The sequence below is a fragment of the Myxine glutinosa genome, chromosome 2 (genome assembly GCF_964187855.1).
Source record: "Myxine glutinosa chromosome 2, kmMyxGlut1.1, whole genome shotgun sequence".
Lineage (NCBI taxonomy): Eukaryota > Metazoa > Chordata > Myxini > Myxiniformes > Myxinidae > Myxine > Myxine glutinosa.
In genome coordinates, this window is record NC_136262.1 from 141,617,488 (window position 1) to 141,638,529 (window position 21,042).

The 21,042-nt window shown below is 42.0% G+C and overlaps 1 protein-coding gene across 1 annotated transcript in view; it reads left to right on the forward strand.

Moving 5' to 3' along the window:
* LOC137422271 (uncharacterized) overlaps positions 1-21,042 on the forward strand; it is a 157,930-nt gene that overhangs the window by 34,460 nt on the left and 102,428 nt on the right. Inside the window, exons 12-21 of the mRNA XM_078772642.1 lie at positions 626-696; positions 841-897; positions 2,039-2,275; positions 3,984-4,106; positions 4,280-4,332; positions 4,650-4,699; positions 8,184-8,269; positions 9,451-9,537; positions 11,875-11,916; positions 12,155-12,203. Of these exons, the coding sequence (XP_078628768.1) occupies positions 626-696; positions 841-897; positions 2,039-2,275; positions 3,984-4,106; positions 4,280-4,332; positions 4,650-4,699; positions 8,184-8,269; positions 9,451-9,537; positions 11,875-11,916; positions 12,155-12,203 (855 nt within the window). The remainder of the gene's footprint in view (positions 1-625; positions 697-840; positions 898-2,038; positions 2,276-3,983; positions 4,107-4,279; positions 4,333-4,649; positions 4,700-8,183; positions 8,270-9,450; positions 9,538-11,874; positions 11,917-12,154; positions 12,204-21,042) is intronic.

Here is a 21,042-nt window from a genome sequence, read left to right on the forward strand (position 1 = left end):
ACACACCTCCACTTTTTTGTTCCTCTTTTTTCACACTTCTGCAACTGTCCTCCAGAAATTATTCAATCACATTCTCCCCTCGAATGCAGGTGGTGCACCACCATCTCATGTCATCCTCCATCTTTTCCTCAATTTTTTTTTTTTACCCATGAACCCTCTTTTCATTCTTCACTTGACTTCCAGTATCCTGTGTTTTCTCTCTCTATTTCTCTCTCTGTCTCTGTCTCTCTGTCTCTGTCTCTGTGTCTCTCTCTCTCTGTCTCTCTCTCTCTCTCTCTCTCTCTCTCTCTGTCTCTCTCTCTCTCTCTCTGTCTCTCTCTGTCTCTCTCTGTCTCTCTCTCTCTCTGTCTCTCTCTCTCTCTGTCTCTCTGTCTCTCTCTCTTTTTGTCTGTCTCTGTCTCTCCCTCTCCTGCTCATTCTTTCCCTTACTTGTGTCCAACTGTGCCCCTCTATCACCTTACTCTTCCATGACCTTTGATTTTGCAAGGAATTTTTTTCTCTTTATCATTTTCTGTTTATTTTAACAATGAAACATTCAAAAACAAAACAACTTTTCCTCTCCTCGTTTCTCAAAATGAAAAATCTCATTGCCTTGCTCTTGTATGTTTCTGTCTCATGTGTGCAGGTTCAATCGCTTCCCAAATTCATTTTCTGAGGAGTATTCCAGATAGAGAGTTGTGGATTCCCATGAAGCAGGTGAGCTGAAGTTGGTTTCAGCCTCAGTGTGATGTTTATGACGTGGTTTGAAATATAACAGAAAGAATTGCATTCTAAATTGTAAAATCTTAACAACCACAATCTGTCTTCATGTTGGAATATTTCATCTCCTCCTCCCCCCAGATGGCTGATGCTTTTAAGTACTTGCACTCCCGGAACATTGTGCACAGGGATATAAAGGTAACCAACTACACCAGTGCAGGCCGTGATACGTTCTGCGTAATACTGCAATGAAAACCATGTTTTGGTGGAGCAAAGGAAGGAATGGGAGTGGGAAGTGGAGGGGGCAGGAAGGAACAAAATTCAAGTTGTTGGGGAATGAGTTACAATGGAGAGAAAGAGGGGAGCACCTGTCACATATAGACCTTTTTGTGTTCATTACATAATGAATTGAACTTGAAATATAATTGGAAATATATAAATAGAAAGAGAGGTATCAAAATTAAATACCCATTCCAGCTCGGTTGTTGTCTGAAAAAGACAGCCCCCCACTGTTGGAATTTGTGTTCAATTTTAATATCTCTATTCACGGTGACATTATGAAGATGTTGTTTCACATTTCCTCCTCGAAGGTTGTCCATTTATCCCAATTTAAGGCAACTCTCCTCATACTCTCAAAATTTACCTTGATTTCTGATAACCTCATCCTACAATCTCAATCTTGTCTTCCCAGAATCCACTTACACACACTATGTTATGGTGTCTTGTCCATAAATTCTGTTCTTCCTCAACCTTCTCCACCATATTCAGATTATTACCTCATAAGAGGTCTAACACTCCGCTCCTCATGAGATTATCAACAAACTGCATTAAAAAGCAATCCTGGGCAAGATCACGAAATTCCTCCTCTGCCCTTTTTATCTTACCTTTCTGTCACACCAAGAGCCTGATTATTTATCCCTAAATACTCTTCCATCTCTAATCTCTGTCCACACAGAACACTCTTCATTAACTCCCTGCTCCAGGTCGCCCTTTTCTCTTGATATAATATTGTCCTTTACCAAGATTGCAACACTTCCTCAGATTTTCTCTTTCCTTTCACACCTCCTGCACATATTGTGTCCTTCAATTCCTGTCATTTAGCTAAACCAAGTCTCACTTCCTGCGACTCTCTCGTTTGTACTCCTCGCTGTCTACTCTCGCTTCCACTTCCTCCATATTATGTAAACTCCTGATTGACATTGGTAGCGGATGTTTTTAAAAAAGTTTTCTCTTTCTCGAATTTTTTGTCCTGCCGCCCATCGCATTTAAATTTGCATCTTTCCCTCAACATAATTTATCATCAAGGGTTTTAACATATTGATTTATGTTTATTCTCCAGACAGAAAACGTGCTGCTTTGCAGCAATACGGGGTTTGTGAAGATCATCAACTTTAACATTGCCACACCTTTCATACATGGTAAAAAATTGTATGATGTCTGTGGCACACCTGCCTATATGGCACCAGAGATGACAGAGCATGGCTACGAAGGTCCCCCAGTCGATGTGTGGGCACTTGGCATCCTCTTCATGACATTATTTGTTGGACTTCAATTTGTCGGACCTAATATTATTGAAGTGAGTATTGTTTATAATGGTGTCATGATAATGAATATGGTGTGAAGTAGATGCTGATGCTGAGGATGTGTTGCGTGAAGGGAGTCTTGAGTATTTCACATGCAGTGCCTTGAGAAGATATTCATACCACTCGACTTTTTTCACATTTTGGTGTGTTGCAGCCTGAATTTAAAATGGATTAAATTCCCATTTTTTGTCACTGATATAGTGATATACACATAATGCCCCATAATGTCAACGTAGATATAAAAAAAATAATTTTTTTTACAAAATAATTTAAATTGAAAAGCTGAAATTTAAACAAGAAGACATCATGTGTCTCGTGTGCAACACACTCGTGTCCAACACAAAATTTGCACACTATGTTATAAATCATTGTGTGGAACGGGACCTCACTATCTGTCCGATTTGCTCACTCTCTATGAACCTCGGCGACGGCTTCGTTCAAGCGACGACTCTATGACCTTGGAGCCGCCGTGCACCAGCACCAAGTCGTTTGGCGAGAAATCCTTTTCCTTTGCTGCACCTCTGCTCTGGAATGACTTGCCTTCCTCTGTTCGACATGTTGACTCTCTTCCTGCCTTTAAAACCTCCCTCAAAACCTATCTGTTTCACAAGTCTTTTAAAGGCTTAGTCCTGTTTTCCCTTTGGTTTGAGGTGGGACAGAGATCGAGAGGATGTCTGTGTACATGTGCGGGGGAGGGAGGGAAGGGAGGAGGAGGGGGAGTACACATCTGTGGGTTTTGAATGGGGAGGGAGAGGAATAGGGCAAGAGTGAAGGTGTGTCTGTTTGTGTGTGTGCGTGCGGTGTGTGCGTTCGCATGATAATGTAAAGCGCCATGAGGGTAGTTTACTCTGCTTGATGGGGCTATATAAGACTCCTTCATTATTATTATTATTATCATGCATGATACTTGCAAAATCCGCCCCCCACCCCCAAAGGAAAAAAATTCCATTGATACAGCAAATTCGGTGTTGTTGAAGCTGAATGGAAAGGTGTGTGCTGCATGTGTGAGAAGTGTTATGATTTATGGGAGCGAGACATGGGTAATGAATGTAGAGCAGCAAGGGAGGCTGGAAAGAGTGGAAATGCGTTATGGTTCGGTGGATGTGCGGAGTGTCGTTGAGAGAGAGGCAGACAAATGATGAATTGCGAAAGATGATGGGAATAGAGCCTGTGATGGATGCTGTGAAGAGAAAAAGGTTGAGATGGTTTGGTCATGTGTTGAGGAAGGATGAAAGTGACTGGTTGAGAAGAGTGATGGAAATGAATGTCGAAGGAAGTGGAGGACGGGGAAGACCGAGAAAGACTTGGCTAAAGATGGTCGAAGAAGAAATGCGGGTGAGGGACTTAACAAGGGGAGATGCAGAAAATAGGGCAAAATGGAGAAGATTGTCATGGGGCCCGCAAGGCTAACCCCAGCTCAAGCAGGGAAAATGGCCTTAAAATGGTTCTTGTTGTTGTTGTTGTTCAGATATCCAATGATTGAGGTGAGAGGGTTTCTTTTTCAGCGAAGAAAAAACTTTTGTGTTGCACACCATAACTTATTTGATGAATGAAAATGTATTTTATGTGTTTTGAATCAAACCTTGGTCATTGCATCATTGAGTGTTTGTTGGGAATATGCTTATTATGCAAATGTAAGTATTCGATTGCGACGATTGTTTCGGATTCGGACACAAATACACTTGTTTTGCTTCTTTGCAGATGTCATCTGACAAGACTGACTTCAAAGTGGGAAACAGTCCACCAACCCTTGCAAGGGAAACATTGGTTTCCCTTCTGACTGCGATGCTTCGGAAGCATCCATTGCAGAGGCTCACGATGATGGTGAGGGATTGATACAGTTTTCAACTGCAGTGTTTTATTTGCACGGACAAGAATGTTCTCACATGCTTGGGTCACTGACCTCTTCTTATTGTGGTTAAAATGCAATTGCTCATCAGTGGAGGTGTTTCCTGACCGTATTTATATTTGATTCCAACACATCCATTGTTTTGCAGGAGATTGTGAACCACACCTTTTTCAAGGAAAATTACCGGGTGGACTTTTTCCGGTAACTGACGCTCCTTTTGTTCTCTTTTTGCCTTTACCAATCTTATTTTTCTTTGCAAAATGGAGTCTCTTGGAAGAGTTTTGACGAGAGGGAGTGGGGTCCCCCACGGGGTACTTCAGGCTGTTCCCTGTCCATATGTAATTGTAATTGTCATGGTTCTCTTTTTGAGGCAATGTTTTTATGGCCGGATGCCCTTCCTGACGCCAACCCTTTTAGTCGCCTCTTCCGACACGCAGGGATATGGTGTACCTATTCTAAACCGGGGTACATACCGGGGGACATTTGTAACAGCTTTAAAAAATCTTTGTTTTCTGCAGGAATGCTGAGCCTCAAGTCACAAATGGATCTGTTGGTGGGCCGCTAACTGGTAAGTTTTGAGAATTAATCTTTTCACAAAATAAACACATTTCCAAGTCCAATAAAAGAGACCTGAAAATGTTTTGGTGTTTTCTTTATTTTTGAATTTGCTGGTGGTGGCTGCTTGTTCCGCATGACAGTGACACAAACAACTTCTTCTCATCACAGTAATATTTCCCATGCATGCTCCAAACTTTTTGTTTTTATCCTCCAGTCACGCCATGGCAGTGTTTTAGCAGCTTCACTTGGTCACAGGTGTAACTTTAATGCAGAGGGTCCCAATGTGTAATTTTTGGCTGAGCTGAGCATCACCTCAACAATACAAAACAATACTGATTGGTAATATTGATGGAAGAGGAGGAAGGCAAGGATTAAAATGGGCGAGCCAGATGATGGAATAGATGAGGAAGTTAAAGATCGAGCTGCTGGATCGACATTTGAATGGCGTTCCGTTAGAAGCAACCTCTGGATCGGAGACGGTACCAGATGATGGTGAGAGTGCAAATCAATTTCAATGAAAATGTAAGACGACATGATCATTGAGGTGGAGGAAACGTTGAAAGGAAGCAAGTGATAGGTTTCGGTTGGGAAAGGTTAATGCGGTTCATAAGGATCATGGTCATGAGGATGGATGCCGTGAGATGATGCTTAAACTGGGTGTCCCATGTGCCGGCATGAGGTGATGAGCATTAAAAATCACATGGTGACCCCCGCCAAGAGTAGAGGGGCTATCACTGGCACCCTGGACAAATTCCAAATTCCTGCCATAACCAGGAGAGGGCATTGCATCAGCAGTACGTCCACCTTCTCAGCCAATGGTGCTTGCTGCTCCACAGTCTTGTGCTAAGTATGAACATGGCAGAAGACTGCTTTGTTTGATTCTAAAATATAAATTCCTGCCATAACCAGGAGAGGGCATTGCATCAGCAGTACGTCCACCTTCTCAGCCAATGGTGCTTGCTGCTCCACAGTCTTGTGCTAAGTATGAACATGGCAGAAGACTGCTTTGTTTGATTCTAAAATATAAATCCCTTTTATATCCATCTATAAATGCAAATTTGCCCTCATTATTATTGTCCAAGACACCTGGTGTGTACCCCGGTTTAGAATAGGTACACCGTATCCCTGCGTGTCGTAAGAGGCGACTAAAAGGGTTGGCGTCAGGAAGGGCATCTGGCCATAAAAACATTGCCTCAAAAAGAGAACCATGACAATTACGACTCCATATGGGCAGGGTTCAGCCCGAAGTAACCCGTGGGGGACCCCACTCCCTCTCGTCAAAACAAGGTGGGGAACCCGATCGAAGCAAGGGTGGAAATCATTCCATTTATGACGATGAAACGTCTGATGCCCGACGTGGAGATCGGTATCTGAGATTTGGGACATGGAATGTAGGGACAATGACAGGGAGATCAGGAGAAGTTGTGGAAGTATTGGTCAGAAGAAGAGTGGACATATGTTGTGTGCAGGAGACGAGATGGAAGTCGTTGAAGCTGAAGGGAAAGGTGTATGCTGAATGTGTGAGAAATGTTATGATTTATGGGAGCGAGATATGGGTAATGAACGTAGAGCAGCAATGAAGGTTGGAAAGGGTGGAAATGTGAATCGTTCGGTGGATGTGTGGAGTATCGTTGAGAGAGGGGAAGACAAATGATGAATGGCGAAAGATGATGGGAAAAGAGCCTGTGATGGATGCTATGAAGAGGAACAGGTTGAGATGGTTTGGTCATGTGTTGAGGAAGGATGAAAGTGGCTGGTTGAGAAGTGATGGAAATGAATGTTGAAGGAAGTAGAGGACGGGGAAGACCGAGAAAGACTTGGCTAAAGATGGTCGAAGAAGAAATGCGGGCAAGGGGGTTAACAAGGGGAGATGCAGAAAATAGGGCAAAATGGAGAACATTGTCATGGGGACCGCAAGGCTAACCCCCGCTCTTGCATGGAAAATGGCCTTAAAATGCCTGTTGTATTATTGTCCAAGACCGTTTCAGATGCATTTTTGTGTGTTTTTTCCACCATTATTCCTTTATCCATTTCCGAATGGAATTCCCCATTTATAAATTGTACTGTGTCCAACAGGGCTGGACAGACAAAGCGAATTTACCTCTGAACTGTGAAGTCTGATTTGCTTCTCATCCTGACCATACCCTGTCGAATCAAGAGCTAGTCTTGCTTGTGAGGCCCTGTGTCAGACTGTTTTGGCTTTTTTGGTCCGACGAAGGGTTGATGCCAGGAATGTCGGCTTCCCCTCACTTCCAACTGTGGAAAGCTTAGCCTGATCAATGTCGTTCCTGCTGATTCCATCCGTTTCATAAAATCAAATGGTGCTTCACAGGTCGTGTGTTTGGTCACAAATGTGTGGTCCCTCAGGTGGACCTTGTGTTGGGTATTCTGTCTGGTCGCATTAGTTTGGAGACATTAAACATCTCTCAGTGTCTTTCATGAAGAGTTGGCAAGTCAATGCCGGTGTCACGAAACAGATCCGCCCCCGAAACAGATCCGCCCCCCGGCGATTCTGTACCGGTACAGATTCGCCGCCCTCGAAATAGATTCGCCGCCCTCTAAATAGATTCGCCCCCCTGCCACGAAATAGACTCTCCCCCGTGACAAAATTGCCCCCCTCATAATATATATGTACATGTTTCAGCAGATATTCAAACTTGGAAATAAGTGTAACAATTGTATGGCTCTTGGTGATTGTGGAAGATGTATTTTACAATTAATCTACAACTAGAGCAACTGAATATTGGTGTAGACCAATAAAAATAAAACCAAAATAACCATAAAAATAAATAAAAAATAACCAAAAATAACATAAAATAACCATAAATAACCATAAAAATAGCCATTAAAACCATAAAACCATAACCAAAATAAAAATAAACCAATAAAAATCTATCAATAATTACTATATCAAGTGTTCAAGTATGTCTTAAAAAGATTGAGAAAATGTGTAAGTGCGCACTCAATCAATTCCCCAAACAATATTTGTCGTACTTTTATCACGTCCCCTCTTGTAAACCAATATTTCCATATGTATATGTATATATCCGCAAACGAGAATGGGGGGCGATTCTATTCTGATGGGGGCGAGAAACGTATCCGCCGGGGGGGGGCGAGTTTATACCGGTACAGATTCGCCGGGGGGAGAGTTTATACGGGGGCGGATTTATTTCGCGACACCGGCACCTTGAGCAAATTACGAATTCCTGCCTTTATCCACTACAATCATGTCAGGCCTAGCCAACCAGCTCCTGAAAGACTTGGGCCAATTCTGTATGTTCTCAGCCCTTGATCTCTTACTCGGGGATATGGTATGTCTCATATGATATGGTATACACCTGGCTGACAAAGAAGAAGATGAAGATGAAGACGAATTGATGAGATTGATGTCCCATTTCTTCAATGCACACACAACTGAACTTGGTGATATTCTGTCCATTGATCTTTTTCTGTCACAATATCTGTTTTATGTTCATTTTTCCTCTTCTTTCCAGAATCTTCTCTCCCTCATGGTGAAGATGATGAGAGTTCTTTCAGTATCAGTATTGAGGATGAAGAGTACGATGTGGGGCAGGTTGTGGTAAGCAAGATATTCAATTACCTATTTACAGTAATAGCTCGGTTTGCGTCGGGGATGTGTTCCTGCAAAGTGCGATCATCAAAACGACGTAAATCAAAACAAATTTTGTGCCTCCGCCGACGAAGTCTGTCCGAATGACCATCCGTTCGTGCATCCGGCAGTTATAGGATGAACAGATGAAAGTTCACAGGTCATGTCAGGTAAAAATGTGATAACTTGAGAACAGCTGATGTGATTTAAATCAAACTTGGTACAGGTATTATAATGATGTAACCATGAACTGATTACATTTTGGGGTCAAGAGGGCAAAGGTCAGAGGGTCCCGTTAAGTAAAATATCTGTCACTGTTCTAACTTGTGAATTGGTGGTGGGATTTTGCCCAAACTTGGTATCAGTATATATTATGGTGCAAAGATGAACTGATTATATTTTTGGCATCAAATGTGAGAATTGAGGTGCTTTGGTGATTTTGGTGAGGTCAGAGGTCATGTCAGGTAAAATGTGATACCTGAGATCATCCGATTGGATTTAACTCAACCTTGGTTCAAGCATGTCTCATGATGTAATAATATGGGCGGAGGCATATCAGTCGATGTCAAGACGTCGAAGAATGTCGTTCTAGTTCTCATTACCATTAATAGGATAAGCGTGCGATGTGTTCCTAACGTTGCACCTTCACACATCGTATTTCACTTTTTACCGGTGATATTTCTTTGTTTTTGATTTAAGATCCGAAAAACGACACGTTTTTCCATCTTGGAAGGGCTGAAGGGGAAGGGTTTCCATCTTGGAAAAACCGAAAAACATTGCACCTTTATATCTGAAAGCGCTGCATAGAAAAGATTGCGACATGGCTCATTGTAAAAACTGTCCATGGCTAATAACATATGTTTATGATTATGTCAGATGTGCCTCCATTATGACGTCATAATTTGACAAGTACAAAACTTCATCCAATCAACATGAAATTTATTGAACATCATCTTGGGATAAGTTCATGGAGGGAAAAAAAATGACGTCATCGGTCACGTGGTCCGGCTGTAATGTTTGTTTTGACACAAAAGCCTTAAAACCACTAAAATACGTTCTCGCGATGGTCTGCAATCTCTGATTGCTCTTTCTTGTTTCTATTTTATTTCAGAAGCACTGTTTTGAAGCTCTGTTTGTGCCTTTGTTTTCAGTTCGGGAAGTGGGAGATTATCTCCAGAATTGGAGAAGGAAGAGCTGGATTCGTTTACAAAGCAAAGAATGTCAACTCTTCAAAAGAGGTACAAGCTTGTGATAAACTTCCTGTGTCTTCGTTTCACTTTCTGGGAAATGGAACAGCTCATGGGAGAGCGAGATACAACACAGAACAGAGAACGGTGGAAAATACAGACAGCAGGGTAGAGGGACATGATGGAGTGACACATGGAAGAACGATGGGAGAAAAGGATCGGAAAATTCTGCATCTGAATGTATCTATTTCTGATGAGATGAACGATGCTTTTTCTTTTGATTTGAATGCCCCACATCACCTGTTAAAGATTACATCATAGATGTGATTATAATATGTAATCTGTGACAGGTGATGGATGTGTCATAAATCTCACCAAAAATAATTCGTGAAAACCACTTGAGACAATGTCGAGGGGGCTTTTTCATTCCGACCATTGCTTTTTCTTTTCTTTTTTTCCCCCAATTAACACTTTGATGCCCCTCACTGCCCAGAATTCCCTTCTGCTCAGACCTGGACACTCCACTCTGGACATGCTGCTTCTGCTTTCTCAACAATGGATGGAGGTCCTCAATGCCAAACAGGAAATTAGAGCAGTCTCCATTGACATATCACGTGCCTTCGATACGGTCTGGCACCCCGCTCTGCTCACCAAACTCTCCTCTTTTGGTATCCATGGAAATCTCCACGCATGGCTGGCGGACTTCCTCTCTAATCGTAGTCAACGTGTGGCCCTGAATGGGTTTCTCTCATCTCCTCTTCCTGTTCAGGCTGGAGTTCCCCAAGGCAGTGTTCTGGGCCCTGTGCTTTTTCTGGTCTTCATCAATGATCTCTCTGACTCTCTTGAAAATCCTCTCTATCTCTTTGCTGACGACTCTACTCTCTGTCGCTCCATTCTTCATCCCTCAGATCGGCAGTCTGCAGCCTCCTCACTCTCTGCAGACCTTGACAAAATCACAGACTGGGCAAACAAGTGGAACATGTCTTTCAATCCTGACAAATCTCACACTTACGATGTCTCGCCGAAAAGACCGACTGGACAACCCTCCCATCCACTTTCTGAATAATCCTCTCCAAGAAGTTCTGTCACTCAAGCTTTTGGGTCTCACTATCTGCCATGATCTTTCCTGGAAAAACCACATTTCAAATCTGGCCTCCAAAGCCAGTCGCCGACTGGGCATCCTCCGTCGTGCGAAGTCCTTCCTTGGCACACCTGAGCTCCTCACCACATACAAGGCTTTCATCCGCAGCTCAATGGAATACTGCTCTCCCCTCTGGGCTGGTGCTCCTGCCTCACACCTAGCTCGCCTTCACGCTGTTGAAACCAAAGCATTCAGAATCATTGGGATCTCCCATGATGAAGCTAACTCCAAGGGCCTCTCACTCACTCACCGCAGGCAGGTTGGTGGTCTTTCCGTCTTCTACCGACTCCTCTCTGGCCTTGCCCCCCCAGCTCTCTCTCGGCTCTGTCCCGCAAATATTCCTACAGGTCGCACAAGATCTGCCTGCAACCCTCTTTTAGTTAAACTGCCAAAATCAAGACTCTCTGCTCACCTTCACTCCTTCATTCCTCTTTTCTCCTGCCTCTGGAACAAACTCCCTCACTCTCTTCAATCCCACTTCACCCTCCAAGTCTTTAAAACAGCTGCTCACCACCATCTCTTATCTTCCCCCATCCAAAACCTTGATCTTTTCTACCCCCGCTAATTTCACCCCAATTCCACTTTTTGAAATACCAACTTTTGTCCTGGAAGTCCTTGGTGTCCTTGTGCTTTATACTTCTCCCTCCCCCCCCCCCCCCCCCTTCCCACGCCTCCTCCCCCGGGCCCTCTCCCTTCCACACATCTCCCTGCTTTCGGATGTTGTGTGTGTGTGTGTGTGTGTGTGTGTGTGTGTGTGTGTGTGTGTGTGTGTGTGTGTGTGTGTGTGTGTGTGTGTGTGTGTGTGTGTGTGTGTGTGTGTGTGTGTGTGTGTGTGTGTGTGTGCTTCCCCTTTTCTCCCCATCTTGTCTTCCGCTCCCTCTTTTTGTGTATTTTGTTTGTCTGGTCGATTTGTTTGTGAAGTTAATGTTAGCTCTTTCACGAGCCTCGATTCAGTATACGAAAAAAAAAATTTTTTTTTTTTCCTTGTACCTCAATGTTTTGTCCTTCTACCAATTCCGACCACATGACTAGATTCGCTTGTGGTGTTGATGTAATTGTTTACCGATTCTCCTTTTTATCCCCCGTCTTTGTGAACTTGTTCCTTTCTGTCATTTGTCTCCGGCGTTGACTTCAGAATCAACAGATGTAATAATTGTTTATCACGACACAACAATATCATATGTTTTACTCATTTTCCCACATTGCAACTGAGATGTTCAAATACGATCTCTTGTCGCCTCTTTCAGGTTGCTTTGAAGAAGGCAAAATCCTTTTATGCTACATACGAAGTAAGTTTGTGTTCACATGGATATCGTGGTGTTTTTAACTGTTGAAATAACAACACAGTTTAACTTACCCCTGAACTGTCCTGGTAGAACCTTTATCTGTGATACATCTTTGTCTCTTGACCCCTGAGGCTGTGCGTCTCTGTGTTTGAGTTACAATCTTGTGGTTATTGTGATGGTGTGACTTAACCTTAATCCACCTTCTTCTTTTTTTATTCACTTGTTTTTTTTTCTTTTGCAGTTCTGCTGTGAAATTTCTATGTTGAAGGAGCTCAACCACCCAAACATAAGTAAGTATGGATATCACTGAAACTTAATGATGTTTGAGTGTAATAGAATACAATAATAGAATAATATGAATGCTCAGAATGGAATATACCTCTTTATATCAACTTCATTGACTTCAAGAAGGAATTTGATGGTGTTCATGGAGCAAGCCTGTGGAAGATACTAAGATCTTCTATGAACACTTTGAATGTAGTGTCATCATGAACAACTCATGAGAGTGGTTCCCGGTAGAATCTGGACTTCGCCAAGGTTGTATTACATCACCTATCCTCTTTCTGATTACTTTCGACTGGATCATGAGGAACACCATATCAGATAGACCTGGAGGCATCCATTTGACCCTTTCCACACAACTTGAAGATCTGGACTTTGCTGACTATTTAGCTGTTTTGTCATCAAAGAACACGCATTTGCAAGGAAAAACTGACAGGCTAGCAAGCTTTGCCAGAAGGACAGGTCTTAATATTAATACCACCAAGACCAAGGTGATGAACATCAACACCATACCTACTGCATCAATTACTGTAAATGGAGAAGCCCAAGAGACTGCAGATGAGTTAACACACCTTGGCAGTCTAATCAGCAAAGACAATGGAGCCCAGAAAGACATCAAGGCAAGACTCCGCAAAGCGTGTAATGCATTCGGTCAACTCCATTATATCTGGAAGCAAAGCAGTACAGCCTAAAGCCGAAGATAAGACTTGATAACAGCAATGCCAAGTATGTTTTGTATAGCTCTGAGTGCTAATTAAGGGGGCATTATACCATTGAAGGCAAAAAAATTTTTTTTTTAACAAATATACAAATGCATCAATTAAAATGTTTGTTTCCTAGTGTTGTATATATGTACCAAGTTTGAACGTAAATGGACTTGTCATAGAGAAGATATAAGCTCCCCATTACACTGAACACAGTAAAAACAACACTGAATCACAGTAATGCACTTTTTGATAAACTGTCTTGATTGAAAATATGCAAAACTATATATGTACATGTTGCTTGATATATGAACATTACATTGGTATACATTACATAGCATTATATTATGCATGGTTACCATGGTAACCAGATGCATACAAATGATGAATTACCACTTTACAGCTTATATCTTCTCTATGACAAGTCCATTTACGTTCAAACTTGGTACATATATACAATACTAGGAAACAAACATTTTAATTGATGCATTTGTATATTTGTAAAAAAAATTTTTTTTTTGCCTTCAATGGTATAATGCCCCCTCCCCTTAAGTCAGATATGGGCAAGGTGGAATCTTTCCACAATGTATACCTCAGGAAAATCTGCCGCATGTTCTGGTGAAATAAGATATCCAACAAAGACTTGCATGAAAAATCCGGTTACCACAGCATTGCCCTTGATATTCAGTGTCGCCACCTCCAATGGCTTGGCAACGTGCTTTGAACGTCCCCTGTCCGAATCCCCAATGTTGCTTTCGGATGGACAGCACCAGGAATGAGGGAACTAGCCAGGCCAAAAACAACTTGGCGTAGGACTATGGTAATTGATCTGGAGGAGTTGGGTCTGTCATGGTGTGAGGCACAGAATGTAGCTCAGTATCAAGATAAATGACGAAAGCTTGTGGCAGCCTTATGTCCCATTGGGACGAAGAGGATAAGTACGTAAGTAATAATAACATAATCTATATTATAAAACGGGAGTGTCTGTCCGTTCGTCCCCAAACTACTCCCTCAATTTTGGGACGAGCCCCGCCAAATCTCCTGTGGAACGTTTTGGGGTCCCAGCGGATGTTCTAAGTAAGGTTAGTAGGAGGTTTCAAAAATTCCTCGGTAACATTATGATATTGAAATTAAATTGATATGAACCTGTCGCGAATCTGGAAACCCGATGTTGTGGCTTACCAATATGGCGGACCGCTATCTTGGTCAGCACACTGCACCTCGCTGTGTTCTTGAGCCGCCATTTTGTTTTGGTCTGCTCAAACGTGCCTTGCCTTGGAAACATGATCGATTTATCATCACATAATTGAAGCATACCATAGAAATCTCAATTCTGATATTAGGATTGTATGCTGTAAACTAAATAATTTCCGAATCTGCAGTGAAATCTGAAAAATTTTACCATATCTTCGATTTTATAACTAAGTGTACATATGCATTTATTTTACGGAGGCTATGGTTCTCATTTTGGGGTTATTTTTTAATTCAGGTTTTTATTTTTAATTCAGGTTTTATTTAACTTAATTGTTTTTAACTTAATTCTGACTTCCATGGGAATTGCTTGGAGACGCGTTTTTTGAATGAAACGTTTTTAACAAAGAACACTTTTTTAGTAGTTGGGACTGCTGTTAGTCAATTCTGATGTTCGAATTTTGAAGATCGGTTCGGATTACGAGTTTGTGGAGTTTATCGCATTGTGGTTTTTAACTGTGTGCGGAAATTAAATAAAGGGGTGGAGTGAGGTTGGGGGGGGGGGGGGGCGGCAGGGGAAGGACCAGTTGCATCTGAAAATGCAAAGCCCACCCTCGTCCGTTTGTATTCAGTCTTCTTCTTCCCTCTCTTCTTCTCCTTCTCTTTTTTTCTCTTCTTCTTCATTTGTTTTAACCAAAATGTGTGTGTGTGTGTGTGTGTGTGTGTGTGTGTGTGTGTGTGTGTGTGTGTGTGTGTGTGTGTGTGTGTGTGTGTGTGTGTGTGTTTGTGTTGAAGCCACTCTGGAATGGGTCACCAATAGACTTCAGACTGGAATAGAGAAATTTATTCAGAGTATTGTGTACATGGAGTGATATGCATGAATGAATGAGTGGATTCATTCATTCATTCATTGTGTACATGTCGTGATAAGCATCTACGTAAATAAATAATATATATCCAACCCTGGCAGATATCTGAAGAGATCGTTGTGAAGCCGTCACATTTATAATACTAGGGCATGCCCGTACTATATCTATATCTAAAATTATATCCCCCCCTCTATTTACATGAAATGTTTTGGTCCATTCGCAACGCCAAAGCGAACGGCGAACGCTTTACATGAAATGGTTTGGTCCATGAAATGTTTTGGTCCATTCGCAACGCCAAAGCGAACGGCGAACGGCTTGCGAGTACAGTGACAATCCCCCCCCCCCCCTCTATTTACATGAAACATGACATGAAATTTGTCCGTTTAATTAGTTTTAAAACATAGTTTAACGCCAACATATGGCATGCACGTACCCGTACTATCCGTAATGGCGCACGCTCTCACAGGAGCTCCGGAAGGTCGTATATCGCAGCTTTCGTAAGGCCGGAAGTGAAGTCCTCACTGTCCGGAAGTTCGCATGTCGCAGTTACGATTATTCGCCATTTAGTGTTAATTCAATTAGCGCCAACGTATTTTGGCTTTTTGAAATTTAATCGCAAGGAATCAAGCAATTCAATTTAAAAAATGAAAAGGAAAAGCATTAATAGGCTACGCAACAACGGGTTCTGTGATTGGCTGCCGGAATTCGCAATGAAAAGGAAAAGCATTAATAGGCTACGCAACAACGGGTTCTGTGATTGGCTGCCGGAAGTGTAGTCTTTACGATTATTCGCCATCTATAAACATGCGTGCAAACAACAACAACAAAAAAAAACTTTGAAACCACGTGGCAGTAAAGACCACAGAACCCCCCCCCCCCTCTATTTACATGAATGGTTTGGTCCATTCGCAACGACCACAGAACCCCCCCCTCTATTTACATGCAATGGTTTGGTCCAAAGCGAACGGCTTGCAGTGTTTGGTAAAGAAATCGCCATAGCTCGGTAACTACTTCTCCGATTAATATGAAACCTTGAAAAGGCACATCCTCGGGTCCCCAGCAATATACCTGGCAAGTTTAAAGTATATCGGACCGGTAGTTGTCGAGAAACAGCGGTCACAGACAAACATACACACATACAAACACACATACACACATACAAACACACATACACACAGAGATTAATGGAATTATAGATAGATGCTGGCAAAATCCACTCACAGGATAGGGATGCAGTTCAGCCCACCTTCTCACCAAAGTTGCACACAAGCATGCCAAAAAAGATAACATGAACCAGGTGGCCAACCTTGAATTTGTTCCAAGCAGATATTTAGCGCTTTTTGCTCATCAACAGGAAGTTTCTCATGCGGATAAATCCTGCTTTCCTGATTGGACATGAGTGACGATCGTTATTTATCCCACTTCTACAAGTCCCTCCTTTTGTCACTCCTGACAATTAATTAATTGATTCCCTTCCACAACCAAGCCTCACACATCCTGTTTGTTTGTCTGTCTGTGAACAAGATATCTCAAAAAGTTGTGGAAGGATTCGGACGAAATTTGGCAGAGAGGTAGCGTATGTGACAAGGACGAAATGATTAGATTTTGGTGAAGATCCGGATTCGGATCCGGCTAGTAGAAGTTTTTTAAGTGATTCGTCACCATTGGGAGATCGGGCCAAAAACGATATATATCAGGATATCTCAAAAAGTTATGGACGGATTTGAACGAAACTTGGTGGAGAGGTTGGGTGTCTGACAAGGATCAATCGATTCCATTTTGGTTGAGATCTGAATTTGAATTCGGATGCGAGAATTATTTAATTTTTAAAGTGATTATTCACCATTGGGAGATAGGCCCAAAAACGATATATAGCAGGATATCTCAAAAAGTTGTGGACGGCTTTGGACGAAACTTGGTGGAGAGGTTGGGTATGTGACGAGGAAGAATTGGTTCAATTTTGGTGAAGATGAAGATCCGGATCCGGCTAGAAGATTAAATAAAAAGATTCTTCACCATTGGGAGATGGGGCAAAACCGATACAAAGCACGACATCTCAAAAGGTTATGGACGGATTTGGACGAAACGTGGTGGAGAGGTTGGGTATGTGACGAGGAAGAATTGGTTCAATTTTGGTGAAGATGAAGATCCGGATCCGGCTAGAAGATTAAATAAAAAGATTCTTCACCATTGGGAAATGGGGCGAAACTGATATATAGCAGGATATCTCAAAAAGTTATGGACTGATTTGGACGAAACGTGGTGGAGAGGTTGGGTGTCTGACAAGGATCAATCGATTCCATTTTGGTTGAGATCTGAATATGAATTCGGATACGAGAATTATTAAATTTTGAAGTGATTCGTCACCATTGGGAGATAGGCCCAAAAACAATACAAAGCACGATGTTTCAAAAAGTTATGGCCGGATTTGGACGAAACGTGGTGGAGAAGTTGGGTGTCTGACAAGGTAGTCCAGGGGCCAATACAGATTTTGGTACCACCCAAGGTCAGCAAACAATTTTGGTATTTTTGTCTTCCTACATGTGTCTAGTTTATATTTTGGTATGATAACCCTCCCTATCTAGTAGCTTTATGATAGTTATCACTCTGTGAACAAACCCACCCCCATGTAATCTGGAAGTTGAATTTTAGGGGAGGGGGTGGCATTTTTGCTTATAACTTCAGTTCTACTGAACATACTTTAACAAAGCATAATTCTTTGTGAAGCTCCATCATATAGCTACACAATTGTATTATATTTTCAACTTTATTTATCAGGTGACTTTCTCAGAGGTCAAAAGGTCATGTTTCAATTGCAAAATCGAAAATTAAGAGTGTTTTTATTTTCAACTGATCTGATTACTATTTCGTGATATGCAGATGCTGAAATTATTTCATAATGTATGGATAAGACATTGTAGATGATTTAAAATAACATATCATTCACAAAACTTCAACAATTAACCCTTTGTTAACCCTTTTTATGCAAGTATTATTTCTTCGATTTCCGAAAATTTTTGTCATTGTCTGCACAAATGTGAAACCTGCTTTAAATAGAGCATTATGACATTAAAATAATATTGTGACGAGTAACTGCTAAATGAAATATGTCTGATGCTTTGCTTTCCTTGCAGGATCTTGCATGATCTTGCAGGATCAGGACATGATTGGTGAGAATGACTCCAACTTTAGTCATCCTGATCTACAATTACCAAGAATCAGGAAGGATGAAGCTGATATTCAGTCACTTGTTGAAATGATGGAGTCCAGCTGGATCAGTCCTTTCGATCCTGACCATGAAGACATTGTCAGTTTGTCGACTGGCACTGCTGCACCTCCAGGTGTTGCTGAAAACCTCATTGAAGCCCACCAAATAGGTAAAGACACTTATGAAGATTTCAAACAAGCGAGGATGGAGTCAGACAGTCCAGCCATAAAGTTTCATGACAGGATTACAAAGAAGAAGCTGAAAACATTCTCAAACATTGGCAAGAAATCATGTACCCTTGGCAACAGAAAGGAAGTTATCCTCAAGGCTGATAGGAAGCTGTTTGGGCAGATGATTCTTGTTGCAGAAAGCAGGCAGCTGCACATGGGTGAGGTTTTAGCCCACCTGCTTGGATCTTTGCCTTGGGCCCTAGCCAACATTGATGGGTCTCTTCGTAAGACCAACAAGGCTGCTCTTGCCAGGGTGTTGGAGAAGCATGTCTCACCAGCAGAAATAATCCCTCAACCTTCAGCCCCTCTGATCGATGGAATGAGCCTGGTCCAAAAAATGAAGGGGAGAGACAAAACGTTCTCCCAACTGGCAGAATCAGTATTGGCTCAAGTTATCAATGAAGGTGGTCAGAGCAAGCACATTGATGTTATCTTTGATGTATATAGAGAGATGTCCATTAAAGATTTGGAGAGAGCAAAGAGGCGCAGATTCAGGTATTGAGCGAAGGAGCATGGCGCCTGGCCACAATATACACCAGTGGAGGAAGCTTTTGTGTAGCTCTAAAAACAAAACACACATCAGGTTCTTTGTGGAAGAATGGAAAGGTCAACTTGAGAAGATCATGGACAAAGATCTGTATGTTACCTGTGAGGATGTCTGTTTCAAGCTCACAAGGGAACGATGGGAGGAGGTTCCGTAGCTATCAAGTACCCAGGAAGAAGCAGACACCCGTACCCGTATTCTACTCCATGCTCTCTATGCAGCTGAATCAGGCCACAAGGGTATAGTAGTCACAGCAGAGGACACAGATGTAATGATTATAAGCATTGGAGTCAGCAAGAGAATTCCATGTCCCATGTTCCAGAAATGTGGCACCAAGAACCGCACAAGGTTCAATGACATCAGCAAGCTAAGTCATGCACTAGGAGATAATGTCTGTGATGCTCTGTTTGGAATGCATTCATTTACGGGCTGTGATAGTCAGTGCTTTCACTGGGCATGGAAAGTCGGCCATGTTCAAACAACTGAAGACTAACAAGACCTGTCAAGACACATTCAGAGAGTTGGGAAGGTCCTGGGAGGTCTCTGATGAACTATTTGGAAAGCTTCAGGAAGTAACATGTCGGATGTATTTGCCTTCCACAAACACAACTCAAGTCAACAAGCTTCGCTACCAGCTGTTTTGTGTAAGGTGTGGAGAAGTTGACTCCAGTCAGCTTCCCCCTTGTGAATATTGTCTCTTCATGCATGCCTTACGAGCAAACTATCAGGCTGCAATCTGGAAGAGGTGTTTGGAGTGCAATCCTAGTGTACCCTATCCAATGGCTCATGGATGGAAGATTCATGATGGGGATCTGGCCATTGAGTGGATGCGAGGTACACCTGCACCAGAGGCTGTGTTGGACCTGCTATCCTGCTCATGTGTACGATCATGCAAATTACCAATCTGCACATGCCTTGGAAGTGGTCTGAAATGCACAGACATGTGTAAGCTTCAAACCTGCAGCAACCAAGCAAATGAACTAGAACAAATAGAGCTGAATGATGGTGATGTGGAAGATTGTGACACAGACTAAGTTTGTCCCAATGACATGAAAGAAACTGTTTGTAGTCTAAACGCACTTCAAATAACAAGATTGTAATGTATGAGCATTACCTCGATGGTGTTCACAACAAGTGCAATGGCTTATTAGACAATTTGAATATTTTTGTACATTATTGAAACAGAGATAATAAAACTTGTTTATTTCTTTTCTGATGATTGTTTTATCTGCTTATGTTCTTATAAATGTGTAACTTTATACCAACGCTTGAGGGTATGTGAATGATAAAACACATTGGAGACTTATTCATTGGTTTTCCAAAAATATTGTCTAGAAGTCATAATATGATACATAGTCATTTTATATGGGGCGGGTTTGTTTGCAGGCAATGACTAAATTTTTCAGAAATCGAAGAAATGATACTTGCATAAAAAGGGTTAACAAAGGGTTAATTGTTGAAGTTTTGTGAATGATATGTTATTTTAAATCATCTACAATGTCCTATATATACATTGTGAAATAATTTCAGCATCTACATATCACGAAATAGTAATCGGATCAGTTGAAAACAAAAACACGCTAAATTTTAGATTTTGCAAATGAAACATGACCTTTTGACCTCCGAGGAAGTCACCTGATAATTAAAGGTGTAAATTGGATTACAGTTGTGTAGATATATGATGTAGCTTCACAATGAATCATAATTTGTCAAAATATGTTCAGTAGAACTGAAGTCATCAGCAAAAATGCTACCCCTCTCCCCTAAAATTCAACTTCCAGATTATATGGAGGTGGGTTTGTTGTCCCCCGTCGCACAGCGTAGCGAAAGGGGGACTATGGCTTTCCCCTCCGTGCGTGCAGGCATGCGTGTTTGCGTGCGTGCGTGCGTGAAGGACCGCATTCGAATTTGGTGTGTGGGTGCAACCCACGTCAAAATCCAAGATGGCCGCCGCCATGTATGTCTGATGCCATGTATGTCTGAACCTTGTGAGATGAATATCTTGAAAAATAAGCGAAGTACCAACTTCTAATTTGGTGTGTGGGTGTATCTCGGCATAAGGAAGAACGCTATTGAAAATTGGGTCGCCACGTCAAAATCC